Source organism: Macrobrachium rosenbergii, chromosome 53 (genome assembly GCF_040412425.1).
Source record: "Macrobrachium rosenbergii isolate ZJJX-2024 chromosome 53, ASM4041242v1, whole genome shotgun sequence".
Taxonomy (NCBI): domain Eukaryota; kingdom Metazoa; phylum Arthropoda; class Malacostraca; order Decapoda; family Palaemonidae; genus Macrobrachium; species Macrobrachium rosenbergii.
The window spans coordinates 52,575,748-52,594,381 of NC_089793.1; the positions used below are offsets into that span (position 1 = coordinate 52,575,748).

The following is an 18,634-nucleotide window of genomic DNA, read 5'->3' on the forward strand; positions in this document are numbered from 1 at the left end:
GACGAAATTCAGCATGACAAAAAAGAAATTCTAGTACTGTGTACCAAGGTTTGAATCTCCAGCGAAAGAAGTTATCAGTAGCATCAATTTTAAGGCAATAATGCCTACTTAGAAAGTGTACAAAACCTCGGGCCCATTGGGAGGCGGATCAAATGTGTCCACTCATAGTAGGTGGAGTGTGGATAGGGTGAAGTCATAGTCAGCAGTGCAATGGTGCCCGCATGTGCAGTTGCATATCTGATCTCTGCTTTCCTGATTTCAATAGCTAAATGGACAAAGCATCTACCTACTGCTTTAGTGATCGATGGTAGGCATCCACAAGGAAGGAGGGTGTCATTAGCATATATTTTCAAGCAATGCCACTCGCTCACCATCTTTCACTATCTTGCTTTAAAGCAGTAACATATATCCTAATAAAAAAAAATAACCAGACAACGTTATTAAACACCCCATTCAGTGTAAACATATATTTTCCTAATCAATATTCCGAATGAAGTATTAAATGTCTCAAAATATTTATGAGAGAACAACCTGCTGAAAATTTGCTTGTAATTACTCTGTTACAATGCAATAGAAAATAAATTATACAAGCTGCGGGACTAGGAAGACCATTTCTAAATGAGCTTATCAGATGCCTCTGGATGCTGGTCGCCTGGTAAGTGTACCTCATGGCTGGGAATTGCCAAGAGGCCCACATCGGGTTGTCCAGCTCCCATTCACACCTTACCATCTTAGGGGCTGGAGCACCTTGGGGAAATTGCTTGTGCTATCATAGGTAGGCTAGCTTAGTGTAAAACAACCTCCTGGTAAGGGCTATATCTGACTAGTAACAAAGGCCATGTGTGGTACAGCCTGCACTTGACCATTCAAGAAATCCCACAGACATATAATTTCTAGCCAAAGTCAGCCCTTTAGCCCATTACTATTATCATTGACTGAAGTGATTTATCTGCATAACGCATCACTTACAAAGAGGTAGCTTGGAAAAAACTTCTAATATAATAATGTAACAAAAATCTTAAAATCTGATTTGGTAAGAGGCTGTGTTCTTCAAAATCAATGATCAAATCACGAGAAGAAATGTCAGTGGAGATACTGTACAACAATACTATACTATCACAAAATAAGTATAAAGTTCCACTGAATGACAAAAAATATCTATAAATACTCATCAACAGGTAAAATCTTTTGTTTACAATAAAACCAAAGGTGCTTTTAAAAGGCAAGAAATTATAAAATAAAACAACTGAACAGGACATATAGAAGGTAAATTTTTACGAACACATCAAGAACATATACATTTCAATAGTAAAGTACACACGATATTACTTAAAACATTATTATGTCAAACAGTGATATTATCGTGAAGTCACTACATGAGGTGACTCGAAAGGTATTAGTAGATAGTGGGATATGAAACATCACTGGAAAACTAAAACTTTACAAAGAGAGAAAAAACAGCTTCGACTGAAAACTTACTTTCCAAGATTATTAGATATTACTTCAAAAGTTATCAGTCCATCATCCTGCATTTTAGTAAGATCCTCTAAAGCTTTAGGTGATGCAGCTACCTCAGCAATTCCTGTTGTTCAAAGAAAAAACTTTAGAAGATACACCTCAGTAATACCTTTTTTGAGATAAAAAAAAATAGCCTTTAGAAGATATGGCTGCCTCAGCCATACCACCTGTTGAGAGAAAATAAAAGGTTAAGCAGATACTCCTACCTCAAATACCTGATGTTAACAAAAAAAGAAGTAAAAATGCAATCGAGTTTTCTGTACAGCCTCTACAGCACATAATCAAGGCCACCGAAAATAGATCTATCTTTCGGTGGTCTCCGTATAATGCTGTATGAGCCGCTGCCCATGAAACTTTAATCACGGCCCGGTGATGGTCTGTCTTTTATCGTTGCCAGACGCACGATTATGGCTAACTTTAACCATAAATAAAATAAAAAATAAAGAGGCTAGAGGACTGCAATTTGGTATGTTTAATGATTAGAGGGTGGATGATCAACATACCAATTTGCAGCCCTCTAGCCCCAGTAATTTTTAAGATCTGAAGACGGACAGAATAAAGTGCGGACGGACGGACAGAGCCGGCACAATAGTTTTCTTTTACAGAAAACTAAAAGTTTTACAAGAATACCGATACCTCAGCAATATCTGTTACAGAGATGAAAAGGTACAGGAAGATACTACCCCAGCAATACCTGTTGGTGAGATCAAATAAAAGCTTTTGAAGATATAGGTATACTTGTCACCCATGGCATAGAACAGACTGCTATAAAATGGTGACAGTAAATATATATATATATATATATTATATATATATATATATATATATATATATTATACATTATATATATATATATATATACTGCTATAAAATATATATATATATATATATATATATATATATATATATATATATATATATATATATATATATATATATATATATATATATATATATATATATATATATATATATATATATATATATATATATATAACAAAGGAAACTTCTTTCCAAGCAACCTCACCTGTTTTTACATCTGTAACGTAACAGAGAAAGAAATAAAATTTACTTCAATTGTTTTAATTACTAGAACTGTGGGTTTCCACTCACCCCTTCATAAACTCTCTCCTTCATTCCCCAAAATGGTTAAGCCTAGCCCTTCTCTCTGTTCAAATGACTGCCTAAGGGCTTGTCTCCAAGTGACCTTCGTACCTTCTTGGCGTCAAGCAGTGGGCAAAGGAGGAGCCAACGAAAAAGAGAAAGTCGGCGCCACCTGCCATGTTAACCCTCCACTAGGTTAACTGATGCCATGTGGTCTATATAGAAAACGTGACAAAGAATGACCTTAGTGCCATCTACACAGACAAAGGGGTAATCTCCGAGGTTATTTATACATGATTCAAAGGCAATTGCGAGAGAGAAGAGCGCAGAATGCCACCGAGGGCAGATGTCCTTACCCTTGCCTGACCCTTGAACTTTGCACGTGTTCGGCCCCGAGGTTCGAACCAGTATATTTATGTAGTGGCATTTCCTTTAATTCCCTCCTCCATCACCAGCGCCCTATCAAACGAGGACACCATCATCCTGATGAAGATAGGCCTCAACTCTGGAATCACTCAGCTCTATCCCATGTGCAATCCCCCTTCTACCCCCCTCTCTGCAATGTCCCTGCTATGAAGATATCATTGGCATATAATATTTATCCTGTATAGGATTCATTTATTTAGCAGGCCCTTATTATTACCTGCCAGTAATTCATCTTCTTCTGATCTGTGTTTGTTATGTAAATATAATTAGTTAAGAGAACCCTTGAGTTTATGTAATTTTCCCTCACATGAAGATGGCTCTAACCCACAGATTTTTCCTTGCTTGTTTGTCTACGAAGTTGCCTAATATTGAGTGAGATGTGTAATAAATGCAGTAGATTTCTTGATAATGTAAGGAACTCCCTGTGTTCATCCGTTGCCACCCAGAATCAAGTAAGTATCCCTTGGACATTCAAAGCAACTGGCGACCTTGCCAGGATGCAATTGCTTTGCAATTATCAGTGGAATAGCAACTGCTAGCTGGTCTGCATAATTAGAGATGACCCTGGTGTCATGCCACCTCCATTTTAAGCACATGAGAAGAGCCAGTTCCACAGCTTAAGTACATGTCGAAATATTTTGTATAGGTTTATGCTAGGTGTGAAAAGTCACTCTAATCAGTGTTAGGTAATTGATGGACCACGTGCATACCAAATTAGTTCATGAGAAGAGAGAGCTTATTAACCATTCCACGGGATTTTTGTGCTATCACATATTAGCTGCAAGTTTTAAGAACAGAAGCTAGGGAGCAACTCAGCTGAAGAGTTAATAAAAACGGAATAGAGACCCTATTCCTTCGTCCCAAATTCCCAGATAGACTCACTGTAGGTGACCACAAAGGTCTTTGACTCCGGCTATTTTTGCATCACTGGATTTATCTTCTTTCTCTCTCTCTCTCTCTCTCTCTCTCTCTCTCTCTCTCTCTCTCTCTCTCTCTTTGGTATCTCATAACCGAAACGCCTTAATGACGTCTCTTTTTCATGTGCTTGATCGAAATCTGTTTCATTCTTGTTCTTGAAAAACCTGCTTGGAAGTAGGAAAAAGCTTTTTACGATTCTAAATTTCCACTCTCAGGACGAGAGAACAGTAATTCTGACATGGAACCTCCAATTCCAGGTCACGTGGACCCATCCCCAACCATCTGCCATCTTTGATTTGTGAGGTCCATTACAAATTCCATTGTTATAAAAATCACACGCACAGCGTTCATATATAAATCCCTTTCTTTTGCTCGCTAATTTTTATCCATACGTCCATGCACCTCGCCGCATTTTTGAAAGTAATAAACTTTTAATTCTTTAACTGAGTCAGATATTCCTTGGCGAGCCCATAGTATTCCTGTAAATTTATTTATTGACGTTATGTCAACGAGAATTCCATTTTTCATTCATTACTGGGGGAGCCTCCGAGCATTGGAAAAGGTTTAGTCCCAGGCAAACGCCAAACACGCATTCAAGAGAGCCCCCCCACCTGCCACCCCCCCTGACTCATTGACAGCTGATGTCACGAGACGAGAAGTAAACATTAAAGTGCTATTATTAGTCACGTGCGAGCTAATGTTTGTTTTTGATAACGGAGAATAACAATTCCTTTCCTTCTCTAAGCATAACCTCTTGGCAGTCTGGACTGCCCCGTGCATGTTATAAGATTAAGCATTTTTGTATTACCCTCAATAAGATCGATGTACTATTTTCATTATGCCACATTTAAAATTATTTGACGGAGCGAGGAAAATTTCATTTACACACCGTAAGTGTATAACCCATAAGCCTTTTTTTTTTTATTAGTTCTGCAGCATCTGTCCGTAAAATAAAATTACATAAAGGCTTATGTTAGCTTGGGCTAAATTTTCGTTCATTAAGAACCACGGGTCTTTTCAGACATCCCGAAATTTGTCTTATTTAGACACATTAACCCTCTCGCCCCCAAAGCACGTACCTGCACGTGTAGCAAAACTCATCCTTTAACCCCCAACCACGTACGCGTACGTGTTCTATAGTTATGTATGAGTAACCAGCCATTACACAAATTATATTTGAAAGAACCGTGTGAGAGAGAGAGAGAGAGAGAGAGAGAGAGAGAGAGAGAGAGAGAGAGAGAGAGAGAGAGAGAGAGAGAGAGCGAAACCTAAGAGAGAGAGAGAGAGAGAGAGAGAGAGAGAGAGAGAGCGTAATTGTTGACGAGTCATTCGGCTGTTCGGGAGTTGGTCGTTTGTTCGCGTGACTGCGCGGCCGTTCGTCTTCGCCTGATTGTTGTGTAATCGGGGGTCAGTCTTTAGTCAGTGCTAGCGCCAGTCAGTGGTTTCGTGTTGGACATTCTTTTGTATGTTTTTCCGAGAGTCGTTAGTTTTTCTTGTTGGTGTGCTATTTTATTGTGTGTATATGGTTCTATTTCCTTTTTTTTTATATTTCCATGTTGTGTTTATGATTGTTTGCGATTGTGGCTATTACGACCGACGGCCTCATCTACCTCCCAGCAGCCGAGCCTCGTCTTGAGTCTGAAGTGCAAGGTGAGTGTGTATGTTTTTTATTTTTGGGTTTTCGTGTAAGCCCACCACAATTTCAAATTGAGTAACGGGTGGGTGCGGTTACAAATTTTTTTCTCTACTTTTTCTTGTAATTACCAATGTTTTTATATGATTGTAAAGCTAATGATTTGGGCTTTACAACAAAAATATATTCAAATGTGTTTGTGCAGCATCTTAGTTACTACAGTCAATTATTTTACGTTTATTCGCTTTTTCTTCTTTTTTTTATCTTCCCTCTCAATGCAAGGGCATTTAGTCATCTCACAGGCCATTTTTTATGCTCACTTAGTAATTTACAATATTTTACCTTCACAATGACAGCAAAATCACCCGTATTGCTGGAAAAATAACCGTGTGGTAAGGATTTGAAAAAAATTTCTACATAGTGTGTTTTCAGCCACGCCTGCGACTAAACTTGACTTTTCATATACGTACGCTTGACAACATTTTTCTCCACTTTATTTTCTCGTAATTACCAAAGTTTTTATACTGTTGTAAAGCTAAAGACTTGGGCTTTACAACAAAAATATATTCAAATGTGTTTGTGCAGCATCTTACTTACTACAGTCAATTATTTTACGTTTATTCACATTTTTTCTTTTTTTTATCTTCCCTCCCAATGCAAGGGCATTTAGACATCTCATAGTCCATTTTTGATGCTCACCCAGTAATTTATAATCATTTACCTTCAAAATTAATAACAGCAAAATCACTCAAATTACTCGTAAAATAACCGTATGGTGAGGATTTGAAAAATTTACTATTCAAAGTAATTTTTGTTCATTCTGAAAAAACTGAGTTGCTAAGACAATTTTGAAGTTTTTACTTGATCGTTCTGTTTCATTCTCTAAATTTCAGCACTATACCGTTTTGTAGCTAAATAATTACTTATACAATGGTAAAATATGAAAATTCTTGTGCTGTGTAGAAAATTTTCAAAGTTCATCAAATGATAAAGGCTATTTACAGATTTTTATTTTTATGCCTGATCCCATTTTTTTCAAAAAGAACGTGACCAACCTGACCTCTTTCTGTTTCATTCCATCTAAATACAAAGCTACATATACATATCGTTTTGTAGTCTAAATAATTAATAATTTTTGTTCATTCTGAACAATGGTAAAATATGAAATTCCTGTGTTCGTTAATTTCTCTGTAGTTTTCCAGACACCTGAAATTTGCTTATATCTCAATATATACCATAAAATTTAAAAACAACTTTTGTTATTTCAAACAAAGTTCATCTGTTCAAATGATAAAGACATATTGATTTCTAACGCACTATAAGCGTTATCTTTTTTTACCATTTTTTTTGCCTGCATCGTAAAATTCAGTCATTTTCAAAAGCTCACGACACCCTCCCTCACTCAATCCTCAAAGAATGGCACCCTCATAAGAACTTCTGAACAGTGTCCTGACGAAAATTAAGTCTACCGATGATGTCCTCAAATCCTGGGAAAGCACCGTTATGATTTGAAAAAAATATTACAAAATGCGTTTGCAGTCCAAAATAGTCCGGGGATCTAAGGACCCTCCCTAAAATTGCCATAAGCCACTAGTGTCGGGGGTGAGAGGGTCCCTTTAAATTGCCAACTTAATTTCTCAGCACCATCAACGTTCATTCCGAACAGTCGGGGAGTCTTTTTAGACACCCTGAAATCTGTCTTATTTCAGAGCCCCATCAACCTCACAAGAATTTTGTTCATTCTGAACAACTGAGTCTGTTAAGACACCTGAAGTTTGCCTTCCTTCAGACATACCTGGGTCGTAATTTCGCCTAATCTCCAACCATTGAGGTAAAGATTTTCTTCCCACTCCTGAAATTTGCCTTATTCAGACATACCACTAATTTTAGTTCCATTCCCCTTTATGACTGAGTGCCAGGCAGGTCAAGGCATTTGAGACACCCTGGAAACAAAGTCTTTTCAACAGACAACTCCCACAATAGAGTCTCAATCATTTTAAGTTGACACCCCAAGATGGAGATCTGTTCATTTTCCTGGAGGTTATGACCTCCTGGGACAATTTTGAATCCAGTCATTCTTCAGGACAATCCTGAACCTGGCACCTGAGTCACTTGAACAGCCCTCCCTGAGCATCTTTTCAGACATATTGATTTTCTAAATCTCTGAAGGTCACGCCCAAGCTATAAGCGTTATCTCAAGATGTCCCAGCAGGTGACTTCCAGATACCAGCAAAATGAGGACACCCAAAGGTGAAGTTCTACATGTCCTCTCAAGGAGTAGGAAGTCTCCAAGCAGAAATTTGACACCATGGACTGTCAGGAGAGAAAGACGATGCAGTCGATCATAGAAGTAGGCAGAAAGAGAGGCCCTCCTTGAAAGACAGGAGAGGACAGAAACCATCAAGGTCTAATGCTCATTTTGAGAACTTGAATACAGTGCTCATCAGGCAGAATCAATGCAGTGGCAGAACAAAATCTCAGCAGTGTAGGCATCAATGAAAATGCACCAACAGACACCTGAACAGTGCAATTTGACAGTGGCCCCCCTCATACAAAGCAATCCTGACAGCAGTGAAGGTGAGGGTCATCCAAATGTAGATCCCCCTCCAGGAGAAACATATAATAAATAATCTTGAGGGAGGCATTAAACGAATGATGAACTATGACGAGCCGGCATTCAGAACTCAAAAATTAATGGTGAAAATTGCCTGAAATAGGGTCAGTGACAGACCTTTCAGAGGATATTCCTCTGGTGACAGTGGGGGCATTCAGAACCTTCCAGAAACGGTGACAGTGATGCATGGCAGAACTATGCCTCCGAGTCCTTCAGAACTATTCCAGAAAAACACTGGGGCATTCAGACCACGAACAGAAACTGACAGTGAGGCATTCAGAACTATGAACAGAAAGGGTGCCAGTGAGGGGTGCACAGAAACGCAATGGGGATACTCATCTCCCCTTTAGTTCAGAAACGGTGGACAAAGAAAGAAACGGTGACACAGGATGTCCAGAACTATGAATGTCAAACCATGACAGTGTGGCATTCAGGGCAACTTTGAACAGAAACAGTGACAGTGAGGCATTTGTGAAATAACATTCAGAACTATGAACAGAAACATTGGAGGCATTCAGAACCAGGTGACAGAAGATATTCAGAACCATGAACAGAAACGCTGACAGGAGGCATTCAGAACAATGAACAGAAGGTGGTCAGTGAGGCATTCAGAACTATGAACAGAAACGGTGACAGTGGGGCATTCATCTATGAAAAGACCGGGCCCTAAAGAACTATGAACAGAAACGGTGACAGTGAGGCATTCAGAACTGAACAGAAACTCTGAAAACTATGAACAGAAACTCAGTGTGTGAGGCATGTCAGAACTTGAACTCTTCCAGCTTCAGAACTATTTTACGGTGCCATGAAGGCATTCAGAACCTCTGAATGAAACGGTGACACAGAACTATGAACAGAAAGCGGTGACAGTGGGGCATTCAGAACTATGAACAGAAATTAGTGACAGATCAGAACTATGAACAGAAATGGTGACAGTGAGGGCATTCAGAACTATGAACAGAAACGGTGACAGTGAGGCATTCAGAACCACCAACAGAAATCGGTGACAGTGGACAGAACCACGAACAAAACGGTGACAGTGAGGCATTCAGAACTATGAACAGAAACGGTGGTGACAGTGGGGCATTCAGAACCATGAACAGAAAACAGTGAATTCAGAACTATGAACAAAACGGTGACAGTGGGGGGCATTCAGAACCATGAACAGAAAGCGGTGACAGTGGAGGCATTCAGAACTATGAACAGAAACGGTGACAGTGAGGGCATTCAGAACTATGAAAAAACGCATCAGTGAGGCATTCAGAACTATGAACAGAAACGGTGACAGTTAGAACTATGGGAACGGTGACAGTGAGGCATTCAGAACTGGAAACGGTGACAGTGAGGCATTCAGAACTATGAACAAACGGTGACAGTGAGGCATTCAGACCTGCTCAAAGCGGGTGACAGTGAGGCATTCAGAACTATGGAACAGAAACGGTGACAGTGGGGCATTCAGAACCACGAACAGAAATGGTGACAGTGGGGCATTCAGAACTATGAACAGAAATGGTGACAGTGAGGCATTCAGAACTATGAACAGAAACGAAGTGACAGTGGGGCATTCAGAACCATGAACAGAAACGGTGACAGTGGGGCATTCAGAACTATGAACAGAAACGGTGACAGTGAGGCATTCAGAACCACGAACAGAAACGGTGACAGTGAGGCATTCAGAACTATGAACAGAAACGGTGACAGTGGGGCATTCAGAACTATGAACAGAAATGGTGACAGAAACTATGAACAGAAACGTGACAGTGGGCATTCAGAACTATGAACAGAAACGGTGACAGTGGGGCATTCAGAACCATGAACAGAAACGGTGACAGTGAGGCATTCAGAACTATGAACAGAAATGGTGACAGTGAGGCATTCAGAACCATGAACAAAACGGTGACAGTGAGGCATTCAGAACCATGAACAAAACAGTGACAAGGGGCATTCAGACCCACGAACAGAAACGGTGACAGTGAGGCATTCAGAACTATGAACAGAAACGGTGACAGTGAGGCATTCAGAACTGATGAACAGAAACGGTGACAGTGAGGCATTCAGACCCACTATGGAACAGAAACGGTGACAGTGACATTCAGAACCACGAACAGAAACGGTGACAGTGGGGCATTCAGAACCATATACAGAAATGGTGACAGTGAGGCATTCAGAACAATGAACAGAAAATTGTGACAGTGGGGCATTCAGAACCAGAACAGAAACGGTGACAGTGAGGCATTCAGAACTATGAACAGAAACAGATGACAGTGAGGGCATTCAGAACTATGAGAAAAACGGTCAGAACCAACTATGAACAGAAACAAACAGGCATTCAAACTGAACAGAAATGTGACAGTGAGGCATTCAGAACCACGAACAGAAACGGTGACAGTGAGGCATTCAGAACTATGAACAGAAACGGTGACAGTGGGGCATTCAGAACTATAAACAGAAATGGTGACAGTGAGGCATTCAGAACTATGAACAGAAACGGTGACAGTGGGGCATTCAGAACTATGAACAGAAACGGTGACAGTGGGGCATTCAGAACCATGAACAGAAATGGTGACAGTGAGGCATTCAGAACTATGAACAGAAATGGTGACAGTTGGGGCATTCAGAACCAGAACAGAAATGGTGACAGTGGGGCATTCATTCAGAACTATGAACAGAAACGGTGACAGTGGGGCATTCAGAACCACGAACAGAAACGGTGACAGTGAGGCATTCAGAACTATGAACAGAAACGGTGACAGTGGGGGCATTCAGAACTATGAACAGAAACGGTGACAGTGGGGCATTCAGAACCACGAACAGAAACGGTGACAGTGAGCATTCAGAACTATGAACAGAAACGGTGACAGTGAGGCATTCAGAACCATGAACAGAAACGGTGACAGTGGGGCATTCAGAACTACAAACAGAAATGGTGACAGTGGGGCATTCAGAACTATGAACAGAAACAGTGACAGTGGGGCATTCAGAACTATGAACAGAAACGAGACCAGTTGGGCATTCAGAACTATGAACAGAAACGGTGACAGTGAGGCATTTCAGAACTATGAACAGAAACGGTGACAGTGGAGGCATTCAGAACCACGAACAGAAACGGTGACAGTGATTCAGAACTATGAACAGAAATGGTGACAGTGGGGCATTCAGAACCATGAACAGAAACAGTGACAGTGGGGCATTCAGAACTATGAACAGAAACGGTGACAGTGAGGCATTCAGAACTAGAACAGAAACATGACAGTGGGGCATTCAGAACAGAAATGGAAACGGTGACAGTGGGGCATTCAGAACTATGGAACAGAAACTTATGACAGTGGTGGCATTCAGAACTACAAACAGAAACGTGACAGTGGGGCATTCAGAACTATGAACAGAAATGGTGACAGTGGGGCATTCAGAACCTGAACAGAAACGGTGACAGTTGGGCATTCAGAACTATGAACAGAAATGGTGACAGTGGGGCATTCAGAACCACAAACAGAAACGGTGACAGTGGGGCATTCAGAACTATGAACAGAAACGGTGACAGTGACAGAACTATGAACAGAAACGGTGATTCAGGGCACAGAACCACGAACAGAAACGGTGACAGGAGGGCATTCAGAACTATGGAACAGAAACGGTGACAGTGGGGCATTCAGAACTATGAACAGAAATGGTGACAGTGAGGCATTCAGAACTATGAACAGAAATGGTGACAGTGGGGCATTTCAGAAGAAACGGTGACAGTGAACAGAAACAGAAATGGTGACAGTTGGGCATTCAGAACTATGAACAGAAAACGGTGACAGTGGGGCATTCAGAACCACGAACAGAAACAGAACATTCAGAACCAAACAGTGAGAACATTCCAGAACAGTGACAGTTGGGCATTCAGAACCATTAACAGAACAGAAATGTGACAGTGGGGCATTCAGAACCACAAACAGAAACTATGACAGTGGGCATTCAGAACCACGTGACAGAAACAGGTGACAGTGGGGCATTCAGGAACCACGAAACAGAAATGGTGACAGTGGGGCATTCAGAACTATGAACAGAAACGGTGACAGTGGGGCATTCAGAACCACAGTGGTGACAGTTGGGCATCAGAACCACAGAAACGGTGACAGTGGGGCATTCAGAACCATGAACAGAAACGTGACAGTGGGGCATTCAGAACCATGGAACAGAAACAGTGACAGTGGGGCATTCAGAACCACAGAAACGTGACAGAAAACCACAAACAGAAATGGTGACAGTGGGGCATTCAGAACTATGAACAGAAACGGTGACAGTGGGGCATTCAGAACCACAAACAGAAACGGTGACAGTGGGGCATTCAGAACTAGTGACAGTGGGGCATTCAGAACTATGAACAGAAACGGTGACAGTGAGGGCATTCAGAACTATGAACAGTGACAGTGGGGGTAAAACCATGAACAGAAACGGTGACAGTGGGGCATTCAGAACCACGAACAGAAACGGTGACAGTGGGGCATTCAGAACCACAAACAGAAATAGTGACAGTTGGGCATTCAGAACTATGAACAGAAACGGTGACAGTGGGGCATTCAGAACCACAAACAGAACAGAAAACCACGAACAGAAACGGTGACAGTGGGGCATTCAGAACCATGAACAGAAACGGTGACAGTGGGGCATTCAGAACTATGAACAGAAACGGTGACAGTGGGGCATTCAGAACCATGACAGTGGGCATTCAGAACTATGAACAGAAACGGTGACAGTGGGGCATTCAGAACCATGAACAGAAACGGTGACAGTGGGGCATTCAGAACCACGAACAGAAACGGTGACAGTGAGGCATTCAGAACTATGAACAGAAACGGTGACAGTGGGGCATTCAGAACTACGAACAGAAACGGTGACAGTGTGGGGCATTCAGAACTATTTACAGAAACGGTGACAGTGGGGCATTCAGAACCATGAACAGAAACGGTGACAGTGGGGCATTCAGAACCACGAACAGAAACGGTGACAGTGAGGCATTCAGAACTACGAACAGAAACGGTGACAGTGGGCATTCAGAACCACAAACAGAAACGGTGACAGTGGGGCATTCAGAACCACGAACAGAAACGGTGACAGTGAGGCATTCAGAACTATGAACAGAAACGGTGACAGTTGGGCATTCAGAACTATGAACAGAAACGGTGACAGTGGGGCATTCAGAACCACGAACAGAAACGTGACAGTGGGCATTCAGAACTATGAACAGAAACGGTGACAGTGGGGCATTCAGAACAGTGAACAGAAACGGTGACAGTGGGCATTCAGAACCACGAACAGAAATGGTGACAGTTGGGCATTCAGAACTACAAACAGAAACGGTGACAGTGGGGCATTCAGAACCAACAGAAACAGTGACAGTGGGCATTCAGAACCACGAACAGAAACAGTGACACAGTGGGCATTCAGAACCACGAACAGAAACGGTGACAGTGGGCATTCAGAACCATGAACAGAAACGGTGACAGTTGGGCATTCAGAACTATGAACAGAAACGGTGACAGTGACAGGCATTCAGAACCACGAACAGAAACGGTGACAGTGGGGCATTCAGAACCACGAACAGAAACAGTGACAGTTGGGCATTCAGAACCACGAACAGAAACGGTGACAGTGGGGCATTCAGAATCCACAAACAGAAATGGTGACAGTTGGGCATTCAGAACCACAAACAGAAACGGTGACAGTTGGGCATTCAGAACTATGAACAGAAATGGTGACAGTTGGGCATTCAGAACCACAAACAGAAATGGTGACAGTTGGGCATTCAGAACCACAAACAGAAACAGTGACAGTGGGGCATTCAGAACCATGAACAGAAATGGTGACAGTGGGGCATTCAGAACCACGAACAGAAATGGTGACAGTGGGGCATTCAGAACTATGAACAGAAACGGTGACAGTTGGGCATTCAGAACCACGAACAGAAACGGTGACAGTGGGGGCATTCAGAACTATGAACAGAAACGGTGACAGTGGGGCATTCAGAACCACAAACAGAAACAGGTGACAGTGGGCATTCAGAACCAGAACAGAAACGGTGACAGTGAGGCATTCAGAACATGAACAGAAACGGTGACAGTGGGGCATTCAGAACCACGAACAGAAATGGTGACAGTGGGGCATTCAGAACCACAGAAATGGTGACAGTGGGGCATTCAGAACCACGAACAGAAACGGTGACAGTTGGGCATTCAGAACTATGAACAGAAATGTGACAGTGGGGCATTCAGAACCACAAACAGAAATGGTGACAGTGAGGCATTCAGAACCACGAACAGAAACAGTGACAGTGGGGCATTCAGAACTATGAACAGAAATGGTGACAGTGGGGCATTCAGAACCACGAACAGAAAATGGTGACAGTGGGGCATTCAGAACTATGTGCAGAAACGGTGACAGTTGGGCATTCAGAACCACGAACAGAAAGCGGTGACAGTGGGGCATTCAGAACTGACAGTGGGGCATTCAGAACTATGAACAGAAACAGTGACAGTGGGGCATTCAGAATTATGAACAGAAACGGTGACAGTTGGGCATTCAGAACCATGAACAGAAACAGTGACAGTTGGGCATTCAGAACCACGAACAGAAACGGTGACAGTGGGGCATTCAGAACCACAAACAGAAACGGTGACAGTGGGGCATTCAGAACCACGAACAGAAACGGTGACAGTGGGGCATTCAGAACCATGAACAGAAACAGTGACAGTTGGGCATTCAGAACCACGAACAGAAACAGTGACAGTGGGGCATTCAGAACCACGAACAGAAAGCAGTGACAGTGGGGCATTCAGAACCATGAACAGAAACAGGTGACAGTTGGGCATTCAGAACCACAAACAGAAATGGTGACAGTGGGGCATTCAGAACCACGAACAGAAACAGTGACAGTGGGGCATTCAGAACCACAAACAGAAATGGTGACAGTTGGGGCATTCAGAACTACGAACAGAAACGGTGACAGTGGGGCATTCAGAACCATGAAACGATGACAGTGGGGCATTCAGAAACCACGAACAGTGACAGTTGACGAACATTGACAGTTGGGCATTCAGAACTATGAACAGAAATGGTGACAGTGGGGCATTCAGAACCACAAACAGAAACGGTGACAGTGGGGCATTCAGAAACCACGAACAGAATGGACAGTGGGACATTCAGAACCACGAACAGAAACGGTGTGACAGTGGGGCATTCAGAACCACAAACAGAAATGGTGACAGTGGGAACATTCAGAACTATTCAGAACTATGAACAGAAACGGTGACAGTGGGGCATTCAGAACCACGAACAGAAATGGTGACAGTTGGGCATTCAGAACCATGAAACAGAAATGGTGACAGTTGGGCATTCAGAACTATGAACAGAAACGGTGACAGTGGGGCATTCAGAACCACGAACAGAAACAGTGACAGTTGGGCATTCAGAACCACAAACAGAAACGGTGACAGTGGGGCATTCAGAACTATGAACAGAAACGGTGACAGTGGGGCATTCAGAACCACAAACAGAAATGGAACTGAACAGAAACGGTGACAGGGCATTCAGAACTATGAACAGAAACGGTGACAGTGGGCATTCAGAACCACAAACAGAAACGGTGACAGTGGGGCATTCAGAACACGAACAGAAATGGTGACAGTGGGGGCATTCAGAACTATGAACAGAAACGGTGACAGGGGCATTCAAACCACGAACAGAAATTTAGGCATTCAGAACCACGAACAGAAATGGTGACAGTGGGGCAGTCAGATTCAGAACTATGAACAGAAACGGTGACAGTTGGACATTCAGAACCACGAACAGAAACGATGACAGTGGGGCATTCAGAACTATGAACAGAAACGGTGACAGTGGGGCATTCAGAACTATGAACAGAAACAGTGACAGTTGGGCATTCAGAACTATGAACAGAAACGGTGACAGTGGGGCATTCAGAACCATGAACAGAAACGGTGACAGTGGGGCATCAGAACCACGAGAAACGGTGACAGTGGGGCATTCAGAACCACGACAGTGACAGTGGGCATTCAGAACTATGAACAGAAACGGTGACAGTTGGGCATTCAGAACCACGTAACAGAAATGGTGACAGTGGGGCATTCAGAACCATGAACAGAAACGGTGACAGTGGGGCATTCAGAACCACGAACAGAAACGGTGACAGTGGGCATTCAGAACTATGAACAGAAACGGTGACAGTTGGGGCATTCAGAACCATGAACAGAAACGGTGACAGTGATGCATTCAGAACCATGAACAGAAACAGTGACAGTGGGGCATTCAGAAACCACGAACAGAAACGGTGACAGTGGGGCATTCAGAACTATGAACAGAAACGGTGACAGTTGGGCATTCAGAACTATGAACAGAAACAGTGACAGTTGGGCATTCAGAACCCACGAACAGAAACGGTGACAGTTGGGCATTCAGAACTATGAACAGAAACAGTGGACAGTGGGGCATTCAGAATCACAAACAGAAACGGTGACAGTGGGGCATTCAGAACTATGAACAGAAACGGTGACAGTGGGCATTCAGAACCACGAACAGAAACAGTGACAGTGGGGCATTCAGAACCACAAACAGAAACGGTGACAGTTGGGCATTCAGAACTATGAACAGAAACGGTGACAGTGGGGCATTCAGAACCACAAACAGAAATGGTGATAGTTGGGCATTCAGAACCACGAACAGAAGTGGTGACAGTGGGGCATTCAGAACCACGAACAGTAAAACGGTGACAGTTGGGCATTCAGAACCCGCGAACAGAAACGGTGACAGTGGGGCATTCAGAACTATGAACAGAAATGGTGACAGTTGGGCATTCAGAACCACGAACAGAAATGGTGACAGTTGGGCATTCAGAACTACAAACAGAAATGGTGACAGTTGGGCATTCAGAACCACGAACAGAAACAGTGACAGTGGGGCAATTCACGAACAGAACCACAAAGTGGGCAGAAATGAACAGAAACAGTGACAGTTGGGCATTCAGAACTATGAACAGAAACAGTGACAGTGGGGCATTCAGAACCACAAACAGAAATGGTGACAGTTGGGCATTCAGAACTATGAACAGAAACGGTGACAGTGGGGCATTCAGAACCACAAACAGAAACAGTGACAGTGGGGCATTCAGAACCACAACAGAAAACAGTGACAGTTGGGCATTCAGAACTACAAACAGAAACGTGACAGTGGGGCATTCAGAACCACAAACAGAAACGGTGACAGTTGGGCATTCAAAACCACAAACAGAAATGGTGACAGTTGGGCATTCAGAACTACGAACAGAAACAGTGACAGTGGGGCATTCAGAACCACAAACAGAAATGGTGACAGTTGGGCATTCAGAACTATGAACAGAAACAGTGACAGTGGGGCATTCAGAACTATGAACAGAAAACGGTGAAGCAGAACCAGTGACAGAAATTGACATTTGGGCATTCAGAACCACGTGACAGTTGGGCATTCAGAACCACGAACAGAAACAGTGACAGTGAACTATGGGCATTCAGAACTATGAACAGAAACGGTGACAGTGGGGCATTCAGAACCACGAACAGAAACGGTGACAGTGGGGCATTCAGAACTATTGGGCATTCAGAACAGAAACGGTGACAGTGGGCATTCAGAACCACAACAGAAACAGTGACAGTTGGGCATTCAGAACCAATACAGAAACGGTGACAGTGGGGCATTCAGAACTATGAACAGAAACAGTGACAGTTGGGCATTCAGAACCACGAAAACAGAAATCAGTGACAGTTGGGCATTCAGAACTATGAACAGAAACGGTGACAGTGGGGCATTCAGAACCACGAAACAGAAATGGTGACAGTGGGGCATTCAGAACCACGAACAGAAACAGTGACAGTGGGCATTCAGAACCATGAACAGAAACAATGACAGTTGGGCATTTCAAAACCACGAACAGAAACAGTGACAGTGGGCATTCAGAATCACGAAACAGAAACGGTGACAGTGGGGCATTCAGAACCACAAACAGAAACGTGACAGTTGGGCATTCAGAACCACAAACAGAAATGGTGAGAAACATTCAGAATGAACAGAAACGGTGACAGTGGGCATTCAGAACCACGAACAGAAACGGTGACAGTTGGGCATTCAGAACCACGAACAGAAATGGTGACAGTGGGGCATTCAGAACCACAGAAACGGTGACAGTGGGGCATTCAGAACCATGAACAGAAACAGTGACAGTGGGGCATTCAGAACTAAACAGAAAACAGTGACAGTGGGGCATTCAGAACCACAAACAGAAACAGTGACAGTTGGGCATTCAGAACCACGAACAGAAATGGTGACAGTTGGGCATTCAGAACCATGAACAGAAACGGTGACAGTGGGGCATTCAGAACCACAACAGA

General features: G+C 42.8%; 2 protein-coding genes across 3 annotated transcripts in view; one reads left to right on the forward strand and one right to left on the reverse strand.

Annotated features, from left to right (window-relative positions):
* LOC136834158 (uncharacterized) overlaps positions 1-18,634 on the forward strand; it is a 224,857-nt gene that overhangs the window by 72,401 nt on the left and 133,822 nt on the right. The window lies entirely within an intron of this gene.
* Positions 1-18,634, reverse strand: part of LOC136834466 (carboxypeptidase B-like) — a 126,081-nt gene that overhangs the window by 25,227 nt on the left and 82,220 nt on the right. For both annotated transcript variants that reach the window (XM_067097071.1, XM_067097070.1), the window contains exon 4: positions 1,480-1,582. In XM_067097071.1, coding sequence (XP_066953172.1) covers positions 1,480-1,582 — 103 coding nt within the window. The remainder of the gene's footprint in view (positions 1-1,479; positions 1,583-18,634) is intronic.